General features: G+C 37.1%; 1 protein-coding gene across 1 annotated transcript in view; it reads left to right on the top strand.

Annotated features, from left to right (window-relative positions):
• Positions 1–20,058, top strand: part of col7a1l (collagen type VII alpha 1-like) — a 62,184-nt gene that overhangs the window by 24,567 nt on the left and 17,559 nt on the right. Inside the window, exons 28-77 of the mRNA XM_072377341.1 lie at positions 36–62; positions 192–257; positions 826–906; positions 988–1,014; positions 2,107–2,151; positions 3,665–3,739; positions 3,833–3,928; positions 4,134–4,160; positions 4,337–4,390; positions 4,562–4,633; positions 4,725–4,784; positions 4,934–4,969; positions 5,084–5,128; positions 5,313–5,348; positions 5,559–5,603; positions 6,825–6,896; positions 6,986–7,018; positions 7,628–7,699; positions 7,809–7,868; positions 7,966–8,001; positions 10,375–10,455; positions 10,841–10,876; positions 10,973–11,017; positions 11,522–11,593; positions 11,740–11,775; positions 12,052–12,078; positions 12,177–12,215; positions 12,334–12,396; positions 12,761–12,799; positions 12,899–12,952; positions 13,036–13,068; positions 14,112–14,177; positions 14,384–14,428; positions 14,539–14,574; positions 14,644–14,670; positions 14,748–14,819; positions 15,078–15,140; positions 15,389–15,406; positions 15,497–15,532; positions 15,616–15,654; positions 15,744–15,779; positions 15,893–16,027; positions 16,381–16,479; positions 16,917–17,120; positions 17,392–17,499; positions 18,382–18,426; positions 18,884–18,970; positions 19,331–19,390; positions 19,492–19,536; positions 19,661–19,759. Of these exons, the coding sequence (XP_072233442.1) occupies positions 36–62; positions 192–257; positions 826–906; positions 988–1,014; positions 2,107–2,151; positions 3,665–3,739; positions 3,833–3,928; positions 4,134–4,160; positions 4,337–4,390; positions 4,562–4,633; positions 4,725–4,784; positions 4,934–4,969; positions 5,084–5,128; positions 5,313–5,348; positions 5,559–5,603; positions 6,825–6,896; positions 6,986–7,018; positions 7,628–7,699; positions 7,809–7,868; positions 7,966–8,001; positions 10,375–10,455; positions 10,841–10,876; positions 10,973–11,017; positions 11,522–11,593; positions 11,740–11,775; positions 12,052–12,078; positions 12,177–12,215; positions 12,334–12,396; positions 12,761–12,799; positions 12,899–12,952; positions 13,036–13,068; positions 14,112–14,177; positions 14,384–14,428; positions 14,539–14,574; positions 14,644–14,670; positions 14,748–14,819; positions 15,078–15,140; positions 15,389–15,406; positions 15,497–15,532; positions 15,616–15,654; positions 15,744–15,779; positions 15,893–16,027; positions 16,381–16,479; positions 16,917–17,120; positions 17,392–17,499; positions 18,382–18,426; positions 18,884–18,970; positions 19,331–19,390; positions 19,492–19,536; positions 19,661–19,759 (2,910 nt within the window). The remainder of the gene's footprint in view (positions 1–35; positions 63–191; positions 258–825; positions 907–987; positions 1,015–2,106; positions 2,152–3,664; positions 3,740–3,832; positions 3,929–4,133; positions 4,161–4,336; positions 4,391–4,561; positions 4,634–4,724; positions 4,785–4,933; positions 4,970–5,083; positions 5,129–5,312; positions 5,349–5,558; positions 5,604–6,824; positions 6,897–6,985; positions 7,019–7,627; positions 7,700–7,808; positions 7,869–7,965; positions 8,002–10,374; positions 10,456–10,840; positions 10,877–10,972; positions 11,018–11,521; positions 11,594–11,739; positions 11,776–12,051; positions 12,079–12,176; positions 12,216–12,333; positions 12,397–12,760; positions 12,800–12,898; positions 12,953–13,035; positions 13,069–14,111; positions 14,178–14,383; positions 14,429–14,538; positions 14,575–14,643; positions 14,671–14,747; positions 14,820–15,077; positions 15,141–15,388; positions 15,407–15,496; positions 15,533–15,615; positions 15,655–15,743; positions 15,780–15,892; positions 16,028–16,380; positions 16,480–16,916; positions 17,121–17,391; positions 17,500–18,381; positions 18,427–18,883; positions 18,971–19,330; positions 19,391–19,491; positions 19,537–19,660; positions 19,760–20,058) is intronic.

The following is a 20,058-nucleotide window of genomic DNA, read 5'->3' as shown; positions in this document are numbered from 1 at the left end:
GTGTTATTTATTTTCTGTAATCTATTCTCATTCAGGGAGATGCTTTTGGTCTTGGAGGTCTGGTATGTTATTCTATCTACAAAACAAAAAATTCCATATTTTCTTAATGCCCTGCATTTTCTAAACAAACTTGATCAACTTTACTACTAATTAAACCTTTTTAAACTAAATAATTTAACTTCTTTCTTTAGAGATTCAGGCAAAGCCCTGGACAGTATGATCCCTTCACATCTTCCAAAGGAGAAAAAGGAGAGAGGGTAGGAATCAGCATACAGTTACACACTACACACTACATACTATCATCATCCTTGATGGTACTTATAGTCATGCACGGCCAAAAACAGCTATCCATCTGCTTTCTCTTTGCCTGTAATTCAAACATTTAACTTTATTCTGACAGAGCTGACTATGTGGTATGTATAACAACACACTCAAGCACAGTTGTCATAGTAACATAGAGTTGGAAGAAAAAGAAACATGGCTTAAAATGTTTAGGAATGCCAGTCCACATTCATACTTTGACATAACGTAAAAGTCATCTACAAGCTGCCGGCCTTTTAAATGTGACTAATCAAGTCTTCTTTGTGTCTAAAGGAGAAACTTTTTATGCAGGTATACATGTGCCAAAAAAGTGCTAAATTAAAGACAATAAGGTGGACGGTTTACTGTCATACATCTCTTAAATTGGTTGCATTCAAAGTTGTTACGAACTGTACTTTTGATTATGTCTTTCATAACCGTGCAGTAGATGTGCGGCATTCCTACAAGCGTCTGTAGTTTTTTTTTTTACTTTTTTCGATTGACTGTAAAATGGTTATTTGACAGGGACCTCCTGGAACAGATGGTGTCCCTGGGTTGCCAGGGCGACCAGGAAGAACTGGACCCCCAGGTTCTGCTGGCCAACGGGTAATTCAATTCAGAAAGAACAAAACCTCACAGTGACCTTATCTGATTCAGAATATAATATCACTTCTTTGTTTTTCTCAGGGTCCTTCAGGTGTTCCAGGTGACATGGTGAGATCAAAATGACAAATTTGTATTAGAAAACCTTTTTATGGATTGATATTGTCGCACAGTTGGTTGAAATTATCTTGGCTTTAAATGCAAATTCATCATAAGTGATCAGCACAAAAGCTCAAGAAGGTGATTACTTAGTGAAAGTGCATAATTCATCTGCACTGAACAACTATTGGTAATGACAAACTAGAATAGATGTTATGCACTCAACATCAAAAAGAGTTTTGGAGAATCTTCGTGTTTGCTACATACACGTGACAAAATTAAGGAAAATCTTGAACCCTTAGAGCAAGGGGATGTGCTGTCTCCGTTATTGGGTCGGTTTCTTGACATGGTTCATATCCATTTATAGGAGAGGTTTACTTCAAATCACTGCAAAGTTAGCTTAATGAATAAAAATTGTCCTCCAACTGATTTTTTTTTCATCCAGATGGGAATGGTCATTTCTAAGATGACTAAACACCCAACAGCAGGGCACAAGGTGTCACTGAATGGTTTAGATTAAAATGATTTGACTCACGGGGAGGCTTTCATATTTACTAGATCTCAACCCATTTGAACACTTATGGGAGATTTAGACTGATGTTTTTGTGCTCTGCACCAGCATCATAAAAAAGAAGGATGGTCTTTTAATGGTCTTACCAAGAATTATGAAACCGCATGCCCATTTAATTTGTTAACTGTTTGTACAATATAACGGAGACAGGAAGTAGGAGGGGGAAATGGATGGAAGGAAAACCCAGAGAGCAAAGCATAGACTCTGATCAAATAGGTTTTCTGAAAATCAAGCAGAAAAAATACAGCTACAGAGCAGCTGCAAATTCACTTAACAAGTTGCAAGCAGTTGAAATGGACAATAGGTAAATACTTACTTGGAAGCTGAGATTGAAACAGGTAGCAGGTGAGGTGGGTGTGACAGAAAGGGGACTGAATGCAGATCATGATGGGTACAAGCAGTGTGAGAAAGCTGTATTTTGTACAAACTGTAAAGCATTTACTGTGCATGGCCTCTGAGACTTTTTAATGTCACTTATATTATTATTTGATATTGTTTTTATTGATGTGTTTTCCTCTGCATTTCCATGGCAGGGCCTTCCTGGACTTACTGGTCCAAAGGGACAGAGGGGGGAAAGAGTAAGTCTCACCCATTGTAGATGCTTTTTTACGGTTAAATCTGTAAAATCTTTCACTGCCAGAATAAGCCTCCAGATTGCCACACCAACAATTGCTCAAAAAGCTTCTTTAAAGAGATAATTCAAATCAAAATGGCAACAATGTTTCTTCAAAGTGATTGCTGGGCTAAAAAAGGTATTCAAAAACTTTGGATGATTGGGGGTTCACTGCAGCTGAGCTTATTCTTCAAAAAATAGAAGTAAATCCAACTCTGCCCCAGGGAACAGATTGAAAACTATGCTCTTGTGCTGTTCTTTTTATACATTCCTTCTAGGATGAGCCTCAAGTGGGCTCTACCTTTTTTTATCAAAAGACTACAGAGATTGCTCTTGAAATGATTTATGATGATCTTGTCATGATTGGCCTATACTCTGCCCCCATCATTTACTAAGTCTAACAACAACTGTAACAATAGTAATAATAATAGTAATAATATTAATGATGTATAGCACTATTCTTTACAGTGTTACCAAAGTGCTTTAAAAGAAGAGAGAAAGTGAATTGAATGGATGTTCATAAAAGCACAATAATAAAATGTCAGTAAACTTATCAGACATTACCAAAGGCTTTCTCAAAGAGGAATGTTCCAAGAAGGGATTTCTAGGTTGGTACAAACTTCAGAAGAAGGGGGCTCTAATGGAAAAGACCTTATATCCCTTCGCGTGGGAATAATTGGCAGGGCAGTATCTGTGGATGTCAATGGTCAGGAGAACACAAACCAGATGAATAAGTGCCAGATGTACTTTGTGGCAAAGCCTTTTAGGGCTTTGAAGGTGAGCAGTAAGATTTTAGAATCAGCACAATGTCTATGAGAGAGTCAGTGCAGAAAGGCAGCTGATGTTTAGCTGCAGTGTCAACTGAGGGAGCCCTGATCGATACCAGAGTGTAGTGAATTACACTGGTCAAGGCAAGAATAGCATAACTTTTTATAAGCTAGAAGTTTTTTTTTTAACTGAAAACTTTACTGAACAACGTGTTTGACTTTAGCTTGCGGAATTGGATAGTGTAGTGGTATGATTGCCACCTTTTGTGTGGGAGCTCTGGGTTCAAATCCCCTGCATGAAAGGTCCTTAGACAAGACCCCCTTACCCTCTGCAATCTTAAGCGATCTGTCAGTCGCTTTGGATAAAAGCATCTGCTAAATGCATAAACATAAACATAGCTTCAGTACCATGGTTAGAATAATTTTTTTCTCCTTGATTCCAAGGTGATATTATTTTAAAGACAAGTCAATAGAGAAAAGAAGGTGCTCTGTGGTACACCACTGAGGGGACTGAAAAAGTTATATTGGAGAGATGAGCTAACTCCTGAATTCCAACCCGGGACCCAAAACAGTGCAAGAGGCTGTTGTATCGAACCCGGCACTTTAATGTAAAAGAACTCATCAGTTCAGAACTGACACTCAGCACTAGGTCATTGGTCACCTTAACAAGTATACTAATGTTCAGTTGTGTTTATTTCTGTGTACACCAAGGGAGAGCCTGGATATGTTATAGCTGGCACTGATTCAAATTTTGTACCTGGAAGAAAAGGAGAACCTGGATCTTCAGTAAGTACTCAAAAATAAAAACAAGTAATTAGATTCATTATTTGATTAATCAGTTTATCAAAAGTTGCCTTTATTATTCTCTTAATTGTACAGGGTCCCCAAGGACCACCTGGTGTACCAGGGGTCAATGGTGCCCCAGGCCTGCCTGGCCAAGGAGGGCCTCCAGGTTCACCAGGAATATCTGTGAAGGTCTGTATTGACTGTAAAATTCCACTGCTTCTCGCTTTTCTGCACCATACCATTTTTTCATATAGTAATATGTTCTACTGTTGTATTCCATTGCCTCAAATGACATTTTGTTACACGATACATCAATCAAAACTTACAGTACACAAAGATGCTTTTACACACCACACGGTCTAACAGAGCTGCTGCTACTCTTTGTGCTTTGTAGGGAGATCCTGGAGAGCCGGGAGCAAAAGTAAGTGTGAACACTGTTTTCTTTAAAGGAGAATTGCTTGTGCTTTCGCTTTAATTCTACTTTAATATGATTCTTGCATATAAGACTATTTTTAAACCATCCGCATCAGTCATTTTGTGATATAATATGCGTGGTTTCTTTTTTTCTCTGATCATATCTCCATTAATCTTTTAAAGGGTTTACGGGGAAAGCAAGGCATGAAAGGAGACCAAGGACAGCCGGGAATAGATGTAAGCACATAACTGTTAAAATTATTATATTATTACAATAAAATATATTAATTAGAATTTCCCTTTGAAAAAAAATATTTGCATATTTTGAAGTGGTTTCTCTGTTTCTTGTTTCTTTTTTACTCTCACACACAATCTTCTATACACTCTCACATGTGGAAACTACTTTAGGGTATTGCAGGTTTGCCTGGTCCCATTGGCATTGATGGGGTACCAGGGTTGCCAGGTCAGAAAGGAGGGAAGGTAAAACTGGCTATATTTACTGTACAAGTTTTTAATGTAATCACTCTGCTAAAAAGGCATTGAACATCAAACTGACTCCAACTATTCTCAGGGTGAAGAAGGAATCGGTATACAAGGTGTTCAAGGTCCTCGAGGGGAGCCGGGAGAGAAGGTACATCATTACATCTGTAGAACACTTAATTCATTCATAAACTTGATGTCACAGAGCAAGGATCTGAGGTTATGTCTGTCTTAGAGCAGTAAGATCAGAATAAATGAAGATATACATATTTTTTCACTGTTTGATGTTTTATTTCGCAGGGGAACGTTGGCTTTACTGGACCGGTTGGCCCAAAGGTACCAGAAACTTAATAAAACATACTGAATATGACATGTTTTGATGTTTAAAAAAACAAGAAGAAGAATAAAAAATTGCAGAGTAATATTTTTTTATGCCATTTGTCTTTAAAGGGTGATCGTGGAGAGCAGGGCATCCAGGGAATTGTTGGACCCCGGGTGTGTACTTCATTGTTATCTCCATTTCAGTTGCTAGCATTGACTTTGTGCATAATTTACCCTCCAGTGCTTATGAATTAATTCAGCTTCCTTATAATGAGATAAAACCAAACTTTTTTAACTGAGGGCGCTTAAGAATCAGTGATGAAAGGATTCACAGCAAGTGACTCATTTCTACTTGCAGGGGAAAAAAGGACTCAAAGGGGAGCAAGGGGAGAAGGTGAGTTCATCCCTCACTCCAATTCATCCTTTCCTCATTAGGCTGAAAATATTTACTTCGCAATTACTATTATACAGTAAAAAATAACTTCCTCTGAGCCAAGGGTAAAGCATATCACTTTGGACTGACAGTGTGTGTGTGAGTGTGTATCTGTGTGCATTCAGTTATCAGTGATGAATGAACAAATTGTTGATTGGGACAAATTCTTAGGGAGAGCGTGGTGAAATTGGACCAGCTGGACCACAGGGAATTCAAGTGAGTGAGAATCGCATCCCATAAAATGTGCATTAAGTTTAATATACACATCTGTATGCATTTTAGCAACTGAAGCTGAGACAAAGTCACTAAATTGTGTGTAATTATACACAGTCAGCCATAACACTTTGACCACACGCCTAATATTGAGTAGGTCTTCCTCGTGCCGCCAAAAGTGCTCTGAAATTCAGGCTGTGTCTGATACTGGGACGTTAGCATTAGGTCCTTTGGGTTCTTTAGGTTGTTGGGTGGAATCTATGTGGGCTTTTTTTTTTGTTTCTACAGATGCCTTTAAAATCTCATCAGATTGTTATCTGAGGAGTTGTGGAACAGCAAAAACTCTCCGCTGTGTTCTTTGAGTCATGTCTCAGCAGCTGTGGGCTCACTGCTGTCCTACTGGGGGAAGCTGCCTCTGTCGAGCACACTGTAGTTAGGTGGGGGAGTGTGATTTGGCAACAAACTTTTAGGTAGCTGGCAAGTGTCAAAATAGCATCCATGTGAATGCCAAGATGCAGGTTTTCCCAGAAGAACAGAGCATTGTAGCAAGATGATTTGTAAGTATTTCTCACTGTTTTAGTTTTATTGTTATGGCTGATTTGTGTATATGACAAAACATTACACCATCAAACCAGCACGATAATAGCCACTTACATATTATAAACATTAAAAAATGTATGACTTTCTTCTTTTGATTATTTCCGGAGGTCATGATAGCTCGGAAAGGCCTGTGACGCACTTACCAGTGCAGTGACTGCCCTCTAATGTAACCACACAGACATTTAGATTTATAGATTTATAACAAATACAGAGGTATTATTGTTCTGAGTTTAGAAGAACAGCTCCATCATTGATTGTATGATTATATACGAACGTGAGCCAACTTGTCAAGCTTCAATGGGAATGTTTTCAAAAATTTTACATTTTTTCTCCTACAGTGATTTTTTAATTTGAGGCAGCCAGGTGCTTTGGAAGTGATTATCTGAAAAATCATTGTCTTGAGAACCATCAGGTTTTTTTATAGAGCTTTCACTTCCTAATACAAAAATACTATCCTTGAAGATAAAGACATTAAAGCACAGACACACAAGACATTTTCTTTTTGATTGGTTGGGCTTGACACAAAGTAACAGCTTTTGGCAGAGAGGCTTGGAGTGAGTCATAGTAGAAATGGCGTGGAGTACAAATATCCTTTTCATTACATATTTCGATTTACTTTTCAAGGGACTGACGGGGCCGATGGGCCTGAAAGGAAATGAAGGTCCAAGAGGAGTCGCTGGAGATCCTGCCAAGGGTGTAAGAAAATGTTTCCACATATTCAAAATCCACAAATAGAAGCACTTATTACTCAGTTCTCCTGTCTTATATTTCTTCTATCACAACAGATAATTGGTCCAACTGGAAAAAAGGGTGCCAGAGTAAGTCAGTTTTTTTGTTCATCCATTTTACCCCTGATCTTCTAGGAAATATGAACAAAAACAAAAACATTATCAGGACTATTTCTGTGTAGTTTGATGAGGCTGATTAAATTGTATTTAATAAGCCAACATAAGCAAGAAATCTTGAATATTAAAATACCAAACTCCTCTAATGGATTAGAAGACATCAGTGTATGTAATTTGTGAACTGTTGAACTACATATTTTACTCTGAGTAAAATTAAGGTTTTAAGCTTTTAAAACAGTGCAACTGCTGATTGCTGCTTCACTCCAATAGGTTTGCACGTATTTATCGTTACATTCTGAAAATGCGTCAGTCCGCCTGAGGGAAGTGATTCTCTTGATGTTTTATTCCATGAAAACAATGTTAATTAATTGTTCAGGGTATTCTTGTTCACTCAGACTCAATCCTCTGGGTCCACTTACCAAACACAATTAAGACTTCTCTCATTAGCTTTAGCAGTTGGCTTCTGAATAATTCGTTGGATAGGACCTCTTTAATCTCAGTTCACAGGGTATGATTTAGAGTGAGGAGAAGTTTGGCCTGTTGGTCAGACTGATGTGGCTGCGCATGTTTTCTGTCTGACAGGGGGACATCGGTCCAGTTGGTTCCACCGGCCCTCAGGGAACAAAAGGAGATCAAGGAGACAAAGGAGAAAAGGTTAATCATAGGAAATAATGTCTGTAATGCTTGGGTTTCTAATTCACATACTGTATGTGAGAATACAATGAATAGATGTAAACTGTATGGTTTGATTCAATATGTGCAGGGAAGTCCTGGATTTGGGATTCCAGGGCAGCGAGGACCAAAAGGGGAAAATGGTGAGAGGGTGAGTCAGTTAATGTTTCAGTTTTATTTAAATTATGAAGCAGGAAAAAATAACAATTGATTAGTATTAAATTATATGTCAATTTTATCAATCACAGGGAAATGTTGGTTTATCTGGAAAACCAGGACCAAAGGTAAGTGAAATTTATTCAATTTACCTAGGGGGCCTCCAATAAATATTCATACATTAGTTATGGGTCTGATGACTGCAGTGGTGCTTGGAAGTTTTACATGACCTAAAACATCATTAGAACTTTACAAACACATCATATATTACTGTGTTTAAGACAATTACATTACATACCCAGGTGTGGGTAAGAGCAGCAGTTAATTTGAAGAGGTGCTTTCAACCAGTTGGATAGAAATAAGGTGTAAATGGGTGCTCACTTTTAATTCCTAAAAGGACTCAAATCAAATCTTCAAAGAAGAAAAAGGATTATTGCTATTCATCGTGTTGGAAAAGGTTACAAAACTATCTCTACAGAGTTTGAACTCCACCAAGGCAGACTGTGTGCATATGGACAATCAATGTCACAAATAAGGTAAAATGAAAAATTAGATGTTCCGAAGAGAAACTTGTCTTGGGCTGAAATGCAGCTGCATCCCACAGCAAGATAATAACATCATCAATAAATACAGTGATAAAAAGAAAACATGCTAAATCCCCCAAACAATTATATATCCCCATAATGTTAAGATTGCCAATTAAGAACCTTATCTGGTAAAAAAAAACACGCTGGCTAGGTCATAGTTTGGACCTGTTTTGCAGCATTTGGGTAATGATGGCTTGCCCTCATTGATGGAATAGCTCTGAAATAAACCACCTAATTCTCACGGATAATTCAGGACATCTGTCTGTGAACCAAATCCAAAGGGAAAGTCAGTTAGGCAAGACAATTTCTCAAGGCGCTCTAAAATACTAAAGAATGTCGAAATAATAAAGTAGATGTTTTCTAATGGCCAAGTCACAGTCCTTATTTTGAACCAGTTGAAATGTCATAGAAACATTCGGGGCAGGTGTTTTATTTGAAGAAACCCGTCACCTTAACAAAGCTCAAGTGGTTCTATGTAGAAGAAATGGCTAAAATTCAAACTGATTAACGCTTACAGTTTAGTTGCAATTATTGGTGCAAGCAGACCACAACACCTGCAGGAGGGAAATATCCACATGCCACCAACAGATATGTAATATCTATTTTTCTAAATAGATAAATAATATTCATATTTCCCCTCATGTAATTAATTGGTTTCCCTTTTATCTGCTTTCAAACTCAAGCATATGTGCAGTATGAAAGTGGTCACTAGTGGGGAGTGACCCGCTGTGAAGCTCTCCTCAGCAGGGTTTTGTTAGCATTTTTCAGGGGTTTGCTTTCCACTCAGACTCCTTTCAACAACCTCATTTCCACTCACAGCAGGTAGCTGTTTTCAACAAAAAAGGCTGCATCAGTAACTGAATACTATTTGCTCAGCACCACACAGCAGGCAGGCAAAGTTAGCCACAAGCTGGTGTATATAATGAAGAATTAAACAGCTAAAGAAACAAATGTTTTCTTCTGGTTAAGACCAGACCGGTGCTGGGACAAGAATTTATATTTAACTTAAATTCACAAGGTCACCAGATTTATGAACAAAGGTAAATGCTGACATTTCTGTTGGTGTATCCAAATGCTGCTCATTTTTTATCAAACACACAAACATTTGATTTAGGTCACTATACAGTACTGTTTAAGTCTTTAACCACCCTTCATTTCTTAATATTTCAATTCCCAGAACCCAGACTGTTTTGTAATCTTTTAATATTGCCTTAAGTAATATTTCTCCAGGATTTCTGAAGATCATTTGAGGTTCTTTTTGGACAATGGCTGCTTTCTCAGTCATTTTCAGTCCACTTATTGTATCTGACCATTTTCGAAGTCCTGTGAGTTGTTTTTATAGAACAAAACTGACCGATAAATCATTCAAGCATATAAAATAGACCTAACTCAAGGGATGAACACATAGCAGATAGCTTAACAAGGAACCGTCAGTAAACTGTATCTCTCAGAACATAATTTGTTCTCGTTTCTTTAGTTGCACCTTCCAAAAACTGTCAAAGATAACAGAGTTTGATAGACATAAGTATTGTTTTTTTTGTGCCAACAAAGTGGGTTCTAGAGATTTTAGACAAAATATCGAGGAAAACCGGATAAGAGGCAGACAAAAGAAATGGCCCACCAGAAAAATAACTACAGCAAAGGAACAGTATCTAAAAAAGATCTCTTTAAAAAATCCCAGAAAAGACACAGGGCCTGAAAGATGCATTTGGCCCTTTAATTGATCCATCTACCGTTTACCAAAGTCTCATAAAGAATGGTCTCCACTGCCATTTTTAGAGGAAAAATAACATGGAGAAAAAGCTGGGCTGAGGTATACCAAATTACACAAGAACTGGACTGAAAATCAATGGCAATGGGTCTTACGCCATTGAATTTGACAGAGGTTGTAAATCTGAGTTTGTCTTTTTTCAGGGGAAAGATGGTGTTAAAGGTGACAGGGGGAATATTGGTTTACCTGGCGATCCTGGAGAACCAGGATTAAGAGGTAAAGATGTAAGTAAATCCTGGGTGGTTGTTCCAGTAATGAAAAAAAAAACTGTTGACACAATGCAGCACAATTCAGATACATTTTCTATACAAAGGCTTATTCAGAAAACATCTCTGTTTCTCTACTGAATTAGCTAAACACAATCATGAATAACAGAACTTTAGACAAGCCACTAAAGTAACGTTTAAACGTGAAAATTCTCTGAATACAAATGAACATAAGTGGAAGATGACATGAAGCCAGTCAGAAATTAAAATTCAATTGGAGCTCAGGAAAATGTCAAACTTTCTTGTTCCCTCTTTTTCTAGATATATTTAATGTGTGTTTGCAAAGATGACTAAATGTCTACACTGTAAACCTGATTATAGCAGTTGTTTATTATCTGTGTAGGGAGTGCCTGGAGTCAAAGGAGATCAAGGAATGAAGGTACAGCCAGGAGCTGAGGAGATTGGCCTTTTTGAGTAATAATTTGAAATCAATTTTGAATTGTGTTAAATTATCTTTTTTTTTTGCATTTCACAGGGTGAACATGGACCAGCTGGAGAACTTGGTGAAAGAGGAATCAGGGTATTTTCTCAGCAGTCTCATCATTAAGATAAAATCAGTAAATAAAAAAAGAGAAGAAGAAGAAACAACACCAAAAATCTGCAGAAAAATATTATGCATTTAGAATAGATTTAAAGGTTACGGAATTGAGTCAGAATCAAAGCAAACGGCAAGGCCTCAGTGGAAAATTTTAAAGGGCATATACAAAAATTGTATGATGGATAGAAAACATTAGACATTTAGCTCAATCATAGCAAGAAGCTTGCACAGATTTGTCCACTACCACCCAATTTACAATTTATGTCATATGTTAATGTAAATTTATATTGCATTTAAAGTCCTTAAAATCTTTATAGGTTTTTGGACTATTATGCTATTAATCTGGCTCTATCTAAAGTCTATTTTGCACTTTGCTATTTGTAAACTCTTGTTAGGAGATCACGTTAGACACACATATGCTCTCTGTTTAACAGTGCACTAATAGAAGGCTATATGATCCTTTGTCATGTGTCATTTTTTCATCAGGGCCCACTGGGGTTGCCAGGGCGACCTGGGGACCCTGGAGAAAAAGGCGACCCTGGGAAACCTGGCTTGTCTGTAAGTGTTATGACAATAGTTATTTTGAAGAACAAGAGAAGAGACAAACAGTCTCCACCCTGTTGATGTCTGGGATTTCAAGACAGAGTGAATGTGAACTTCAATACCTCAACATAGTCTTTACTTCATCTTTTTTTTCTCCGAAGGGTACTGATGGGAAAAAAGGTGAAAAAGGAGAGCCGGTATGTTTGTATACGCTACCTCCCCCTCTCACGGGTGATGCTTTTTGTTTTTCCTTGACTGCCTTCTCTTCTGCGTCACCCTTTCACATATTCACATCCTGTTATCTTCCTGTGAAGTTTTGATTCCTGTTCTGATAGGTTCTTAATTAACTTGGCTTTTTGTGTGTGTCACCCGTCGTTGCACCCGCTAGTTTTCCTTTGTGTTGCAAATATGTCATGTGTCGATTTTAACTGTGCTTTCTGTCTTTTTTTGATCACTCTGGCATTGTCACAAAGGGGAAACCTGGACCTCCGGGATCACAGGTAAACAAAATTTGAGCAGCTTCTCATCAGATCAACCATGTGTGACAGAAGCTTTCGTTAAAGTTGAAATTTTGATTTGTCATTATGTTATTTGCCAGATTGTTGGAGGCAACAACATGCTGACCAGAGTGATTAAGGTAACTTGAAAAGTGGCATGTACCATCCTTGGTGTCACTAATTTTCATGAATGATTAACTCAATTTACTTGTTATTCCTTGTTATTCCTTTCCTTTCCTTTCCTTTTCTTTCCTGCAGGGTGATACTGGAGAGCCTGGTCAGACTGGCTTAAGAGGGGAAACTGGTATACCTGGGCCAAGAGTGAGTATCCTCTCATTTCTTAACATGTGCGTACTGCAAGATAAAAAATAAGTTTACCAATAGTACTGTAGTAGTGCAAAGTATCACATTGACTAAACATGTTAAAGCTATCAAACAAAGGATGCCAGTTGCCCTAATTCTTACATATTTAGATGATATCTGTTAATTGCTTTGTTGTTTGATATATATATTGGAAAAATAAGTTCAGTAGTACAAAATCATTGGATTAGGGTTAAACCTTATTCACCTCTTGTGTCTCCCTTTGCATACCTTTATATTGGCCACTTTCTATATGCGTCGTTGTATTATAGGAATTAGAAATAGATAGTTATCTTGATCATCTTGAATATTTGTGACTTCTCAGGGTCCAGAGGGGAAGCCTGGATTACCAGGACCATCGCTGGTACGTTTAAGCAATTTTCATCTGGTCTACTCTTTGTTTTCACAGGAGTTAATGTTTTCTTAAAAATATGTTCAATTGGAAATCTTTTTTGCTTTGAAGAGTGGTTCTGGAAGAGATGGACTTGATGGTGTTCCGGGAAAACCAGGGATGAAGGTTGCACAGCATCACACGCTGTTCACATTGTGTCTGCACTGAATAAATTCCCTTACTTACAAAATGCTTTATAATCATTGCAGGGTGACAAGGGACAAAAAGGAGAGCCTAGCCCGGTGAGAGCCCCAGTGTTAGTTGTTCATTTATTTGTTTTTCAAACAGCACTGTATCAAGTAATACTATTCAAACATGATGAAGTACCAATTAAGAAGTGTAGGATCTGAAATCTGCTGTGAGCTGTTAGGTTTTCTATTGAGAATTTACAGAAAGGGCCCACAAAAGCATTCAATGTACCGAAAGTAATAAATAAACAACATCATTTTATTATTCAAAACTGCAAAATACTTAATCTTGCATGGTGTAAAAAGTAAATTTCATCATAAAATGTTTCCGTGTGTCTGTGGGCTGTCGGTACATTTTATACCACACTACGTTGGGATTATTGTGACAGAGGACCATACTGCAGGTTTCAGCCAGCACCATCTGACCTACAGCTAACACCAACATTACTGCGAGCTGCAGTAGCTAAGATGTTGATCCATTTATAAAGAACAAATTTTTCTTTTTTTTGTCATGGAGAAAATGTGATTAACTTAATTGAATTCTTAAATTTGGTAATTATCCATCCATTTTCTGCCACTTACTCAGGTCCAGACCATGATAATGTGATTTATTATGTCATTAGGAACTGTTCTTACAAAGTGAGTGAAAATCAAAGTAAAGAAAAAAAATCTTATGATCTGATGATACCTAATGACATAATTGTGGGTCATAATTATCCCATTGGTTTTCAGTCACACTGTACTTTAGTAATTTGGCTTGTCTGACCATGGAACAGGGATTACACTGCATTATATTTTTTCTTTGAATGCCTTGAACTTAAAACTTGAACTGCAGAAAAATATGTACAAGAAACATCAATGCCTAATGTGTGTATAACCAACATGTACATCACATTTAAATCTGTGGTTAGGATACTATGTTTCAATGAACAAAACAAACCTCTTATTTCTGGTTTCTTTTCATGCATTTTTATGTTTTTGGTGTTTTTGTGAAAGTTACACCTTTCGTTTCATTACTTTGTTACAGGTGATTTGCACATTCAAATGATTTTCACTTATCTAGTTTTGTCTGAATTTGCTTATTTGTTTTTGAACAGAGAGGAGAAAAAGGAGACCAAGGTGGGCTTGGGATTGCTGGAATTCCTGGTTTACCGGGAACTCCGGTGGGTATCACTCAGAGAACTTCTGGCAGCAGCTTTACCGTTCATCCTTAATATTTTTAATGATGGATGTCAATCCTTAAATCTACATTCTTGCCAGCATAATGATGCATATTGTAGTTTAATGTGTTTTGTTTGCATTAGCCACATCTTTTTGCACCATAATGATCAATATGAAAAATGTCAACGACTATGGTTCTATTTTACAGGGAAGATCTGGCATTGATGGGAAGAGAGGCCTGCCAGGAAAAGATGTGAGGAGCACCTGGATTTTCTTTATGCTTGCTGTCTATATCATTTCTATATTTTGTGGATGTTAAAAAACGAAAATGGCTGAAATAAAGAATGTGGTTTCCGTTTACAGGGAGAAAAAGGAGCCAAAGGAGATGACGGCAAAAAGGTCTGTAAAATGAACATTTCCAGAGATATTTTTTTCAAAAACACATGTTAATTTTCCTCTCAATTTCAGGGAGACAAGGGAGATGCAGGTGCAAGCGTAAGTGGTTTTAATCAAGGTCTGTTTTGTTCCCTCTAAATTGAGGTGGCGACTGAGTGCTGTTTGTCTCATAACAGGGTAAAGATGGAAATAAGGGGGAACCAGGACTTCCAGGTTTGCCTGGCAGACAAGTGCTTGTGACTGCTGAGGTAAAAAGAAACACTTGCTGTTAATCAAGGAAGTAGATGTCTTATTTCAGGTTTCTTTCAAAAGTGTAACAGTACATTTGGAGGTGACATGATTGAACAAAACAAAACAACAAAGCAGTAATATGCTAATTATTGAAATATAATGCACAGGCAGCAAATCCAGTGTTTGCTGTATTTCCATTCTGTTTAGAAAAAAAAACGTCACACGTTCACATAAACCCAGATTGATGTTAAATTTTTATGGGATCTTGTTGTCAGGCTGCCACAATTGATGAAATTCGACAAGCATTTCCAGTCCCAATGGGTCCTCCAGGAGCTACTGTGAGTTTATTATTCATACATAACTTATTTCTGCATACACTATGTCAAGCTCATAAATGACTGTTTTAGCTGTTGCATGGAATAATTCACATGTCAACGGCATGGAATGTGAGTCGTCACGTGGCGATGACTGTAGTGCTTTATAGTGGTTGCAATGGGTTGTGCACAAACACGGTGATGGCAAGCTTGACGTCATGCATTGTAAATGCATGTTCAAATATCTTGCTCCTCTATTTCTGTGTGTTCAGGGTTCACCAGGGATGAAGGTAAGATGGTAATACCATTTATATTGCAATTGAGTACCCTGAAAAAAGTTTGCAAATCGGGTATTTATTTCTCATTTATCTTTTTTGCAGGGTGATAAAGGAGAAAGAGGCCTGAAAGGAGAGAAGGTAGTGATTTATCAAAGTCGTATCTCTAAAACATGGAAATAGAAGTTATTATTTTCACTGTATTTATATCCATGTTTCTGCAGGGTGATGCTGGAGTTCCTGGAAAATCTCCAGAGATGAAGGTGGAATATATTATTATAATTCCTCCTTTGATGCATCTTCTCATTTTACATTATTAAATCTCTGAAAAACATTTTTCCCTCTGTGTTAGGACATTGAAGTGATGTTTGAAGCCTTTGGTATAAGGGTGAGCTCTGACTATGACCATATATGAATAAGGGTTACAGAATTTCTAATGATATAGTAATAGAAGAAGTAGCTGACGTTGACCATCTAAATAAAACATGTTTTGCTTCTCAGCTGCCTTTGCTGAAGGCTTTGATTGACAGGTTGCTGCAGGATGGAGTAGAGGAGCTGCTTCATGTGCTCAGCACCTCCAAGAAAACAAAGGAGAACACAGAAACTCACACCTCCAACGTCATCACTGAGTACACGGTAGATAATATCCAGAGAGGAAGTACATTATTATTATTATTTTTGAATAAGTCTATGTTCAAAGACTCCACAACTCCTGTCAATGTTCTCTGTGTCCACAGCATCTAGGTGAGGTGATGGTTAATGTACCTTTCTGAAAAGTTGATGCAAAACTAATTTCAAAGAGGTTCAGAAAGTCCACAGAAAGACAGAAACCAACATAATAAAGCAAAAAGTACACAAAGATTAAAATATTAATATCTGACCACAAAGGGCAGGTGGAGACCAATGAAAATAGATGCAAAATAGCAAGGACAAAAGCACGTCTTTTTCAGTTATTATATAAGCTATTTTATATATTTTATTTTACTAAGAGTTCTCTGAATTATGAGCTCACCAGCCAGCCGCTGTCAGAGTTGGACAACATTGAAAACCTTGACTTAGAAGGCCAGCTTCCTGACCCTTTGTCAACTGTAAGTCATTTAAACCATAGTTTTTTAAATCTTAAAAAAAAGGTTATTAAACCTTTCTAGTTTTAATAATTAGTATAAGTATATATGTAAGAAGTATATCAACAAAAAAAGCATTTCTATAGAGTTGAGCTGACAGAAAAACAGCTGACTTATATGGCGCTTAGCTACATGACTGATTTATTTAATCTTTTTATACTATGTTAGCTTTATGTATGCTTACCTTTATTCACATTGGTTTCTGTTTAAACTTTCTTTGAATGTTTTGAATGATACTGTAATACTTCATCAACACTCTTTACATCCTGTGCTGTCATCTCCTTCATTCACATTGCTTTTTTTTTTATTTTTACCAACTATGTCATCTGCTTTTACCTCACATTGCTCAGATCTAAACACTTTGTGCATTCTCACTCACCAGTTCTGTTTTTCCTTTGAAGGATTCTTTAAATGAGACTGCAGAGGGTCCAACCTTATGGACCATTGCTACGCTGGATGGAGAGCAGAATCTCAACCGGATTGAGACCAAATTAAAGGGATTAAAGGGAAAGGAGACTGTAGACTGGGATAGTGATGAAGCGTCTTCACTCAAAATTAATCTGACTGTAGTCAATTCTACTTTCAATTATACTACAATTGGGGAGGTGAGAACTGTATAAGACATGTTTTCTGAATATTTGAAGCATTTCTTTTTTAAACAGTCCCATGACTAGATGTTTTTCTCTTAATTGTCTTCCATTATTGGTCTGACACACATCAAATATACACAAGAGTATATAAATAATCCGCAATCCTTAAAACACTAAACAGATTTACCAAACTTTTTTTATCTATGGCTAGCAATTTGCACATTTTAATCCAACATTTGAGTTCTGCTGAACACAAAATGCTGAAAATATGTAAATTTGTGTTTAGGCGGTTTCAGAGCTGCCTGAAACTGTAGTGGAGACTGTTCTCCTCACTCAGGAAGACCCACTGAAGAAGATTTCAGGACCAAAGAAGAAGAGCAGGGAACGTGGGAAAGTAAAGCAGCCATTGATATCTAATTAGATATGTATAAAACGTAGATTAAAAAAAGATAACTCATTATTTTAGAATAAATGTACATAATGAAAGGACCACACTCGAGTTTCATGTCAGCTCAACTTCTGTCAGCTCATATCACTGCAGAGAAAAACTATTTCGTAACACATGCAGATATTTGAATCTTGGCATTTTGTGGCCTTGTACTTTTTTGTTTTTACAAACAATACTGAAGTACTCATTTTAAGAATACTCAGACATGGAGTAGTTTGTCATGAGCAACATAGTCAGAAAATCTGAACCAAAAGATGAACAGTGAATAAACATTGAATAAACTGTGATTAAACATTGCAATTAGTACATTTTACTGTTTCTGCTGCCACTTGAAGGACACAAAGACTGCACTGTGTTGTGATAAAACTACTTAAGGCTCGAAATTGTTTTTTTGTGATGGATGACTTACCTCAAATGAGCCAGAAAAATATCTACAGGATGATATCATGTCTCAGTTATTTTCCAGTAGTTAAATTAATCATTTTGATTGTTATTTAACAACAATTAAAAACACAGACGCAGTAGTGCAAGGGCTACAAATGGGTTGGAAAGAACAACATTAGTTGGCTGAAACATGGAAATCTCTGGTGTGGTCTTCCTATCTGCATATAAATAGCTCTAAACTGTTTGATTATACTTAAGGCTCCTAACTCTCTTAATGTAGCGATGTTTGTTTTTATTTTTGATAATCATTAACTACTGAATTATCTCCCTCCTAAGTATCTCCCTAAACTTATTGACTGTAGTTTCATACTTGTTCATAAACAACTCCTGAAGCATGAGAATCTTTGATCTTTTTCTCTCTCTGATTGTGGACTTCTTAACCAGGGCAAAGGAAATAAAGGACGACATAAGAGGCAGAGGCAACGCCTGGTAAATGTCCTTAAAGGGCTCAGACTAAACATGGAAACTAAATTTTGCTTTTGCCCCACTTTGATAAAAACATACCAACTAACACTTCTTACCCTGCAAAACTTAAAAAAAAGGCGCCAATATCAACGCTAACATGGCATTAACATAATGTGTGCAGAAATAACAGCCTTGTTTCTTAAATTTAAATCAGGAATTCATCAGGAATTAACAGGAATTAACATGTTGCTAACATAACACTGAATTAACAAGTTGTTGTAAACCTAATTTGGCTCATCAAGTCAAAAGCATGCATGTGTCTTAACGTCCATATGCTTCTCAAGATAATGATAACAGTTTGATCAATGGGTTGCTTTATAAGCGCTTGGCTTTGTTGTCTTCCAGTCATTCACACCAATGATAAATGGCTCTCTGTCATATTATCTTTCTGTAATAATTGTAATTTCATCTTTATCATAAGATAACTGAAGACAACAAACAAGAAGAAAAAGAAGAAGAAGAAGAGGAGGAGTTTTATAACGTTGAAGAATACAGTTATGAATATGAGGTAGGCAGCTGCTGTACGAAATTAGTCTTTCAAGCACTGTCCGAAACTTTGTTTTAATGTGATGTCAATGGCGTGGGTTTGTTCCTTATTTGGCACACTGATGTAGTGAGTGCTCTTCCCTTAACAACTCACAAATTCAAGATTCAGTTGCCTATTAATTTCTTTTAAGCACATCGTCTCTGGGGACTCAAATATTTCTGTGCCCACATAAAAATGAGAGAGTTGATTAATGACACACCCACTACCTGAATTTAATTATTATGAATAGATTAGTTTGTCATCGCAGCTCACTGCATCTTCTCCATGCTCTGTGGGTTTGCGTTTTGAAAAGTTATGATGAGAGTTTTTTTCTCTCTCAAGCCAGAAGAACTTTCCCCTGATGATCTGCCAGACTCTCAGGAGAGGACTGAGAACAAAGAGGTAAATTTGCATCAGACAGAATAATCTCATCTGTGTCAGCTGGACTGGGTATAAATGTTATGATGACTTTTTAATCTAAGATCTGTTTTCCTCAAATTCAGCTTGAAGTCCAGACCGATGAATTCCCCAGTCCAGTGGATAAAAAGGTAAGCATTTGTAACTGTATCCCTCGGGTGATGAACAAAAACTCCTTCAGTGATAGAACAGTGACAGCCTAACTCAGCTCTGTTGCACCTGAACAATACTGTTTTTCTGCTGTTTCATTTGTAGGAGGGACAGTTACCCACACTCACCCCTGACCAATTTGAACCCCCCAGTCATCCTCTTACATCAGACAGAGGAACAGATGCACAGGTAACTACACATGAGGTATGCCGTATCGTCTTATTTTTTCACTTCTTGAGCAAGCTTGTATAAAGACACAACCAGTAATTAACAAGCCTGACCATAAAAGATGATGGTGTTTGTGAGCTAATACAGTCCAGGGAAATTGCAGATATGATTTAGAAAAGATGAAACCAGGTTTATTTGCGCTCAAAATTGGTCTTAGAACTTTCAAACCCTTTTGAGTTTTCCCATTTTGTTATATTTAAGACTCATTGTAAAAGTTATTACTTTTTTGTGATTATTCAACACAATATAATCCACCATGGCAATGTAAAACAAGG

This window comes from Leuresthes tenuis, unplaced genomic scaffold (genome assembly GCF_036924035.1).
Source record: "Leuresthes tenuis unplaced genomic scaffold, fLeuTen1.0.hap1 SCAF_23, whole genome shotgun sequence".
Lineage (NCBI taxonomy): Eukaryota > Metazoa > Chordata > Actinopteri > Atheriniformes > Atherinopsidae > Leuresthes > Leuresthes tenuis.
The sequence above is the reverse complement of the archived record's forward strand: the minus strand, read 5'-3'. Positions and strand labels throughout refer to the sequence as shown.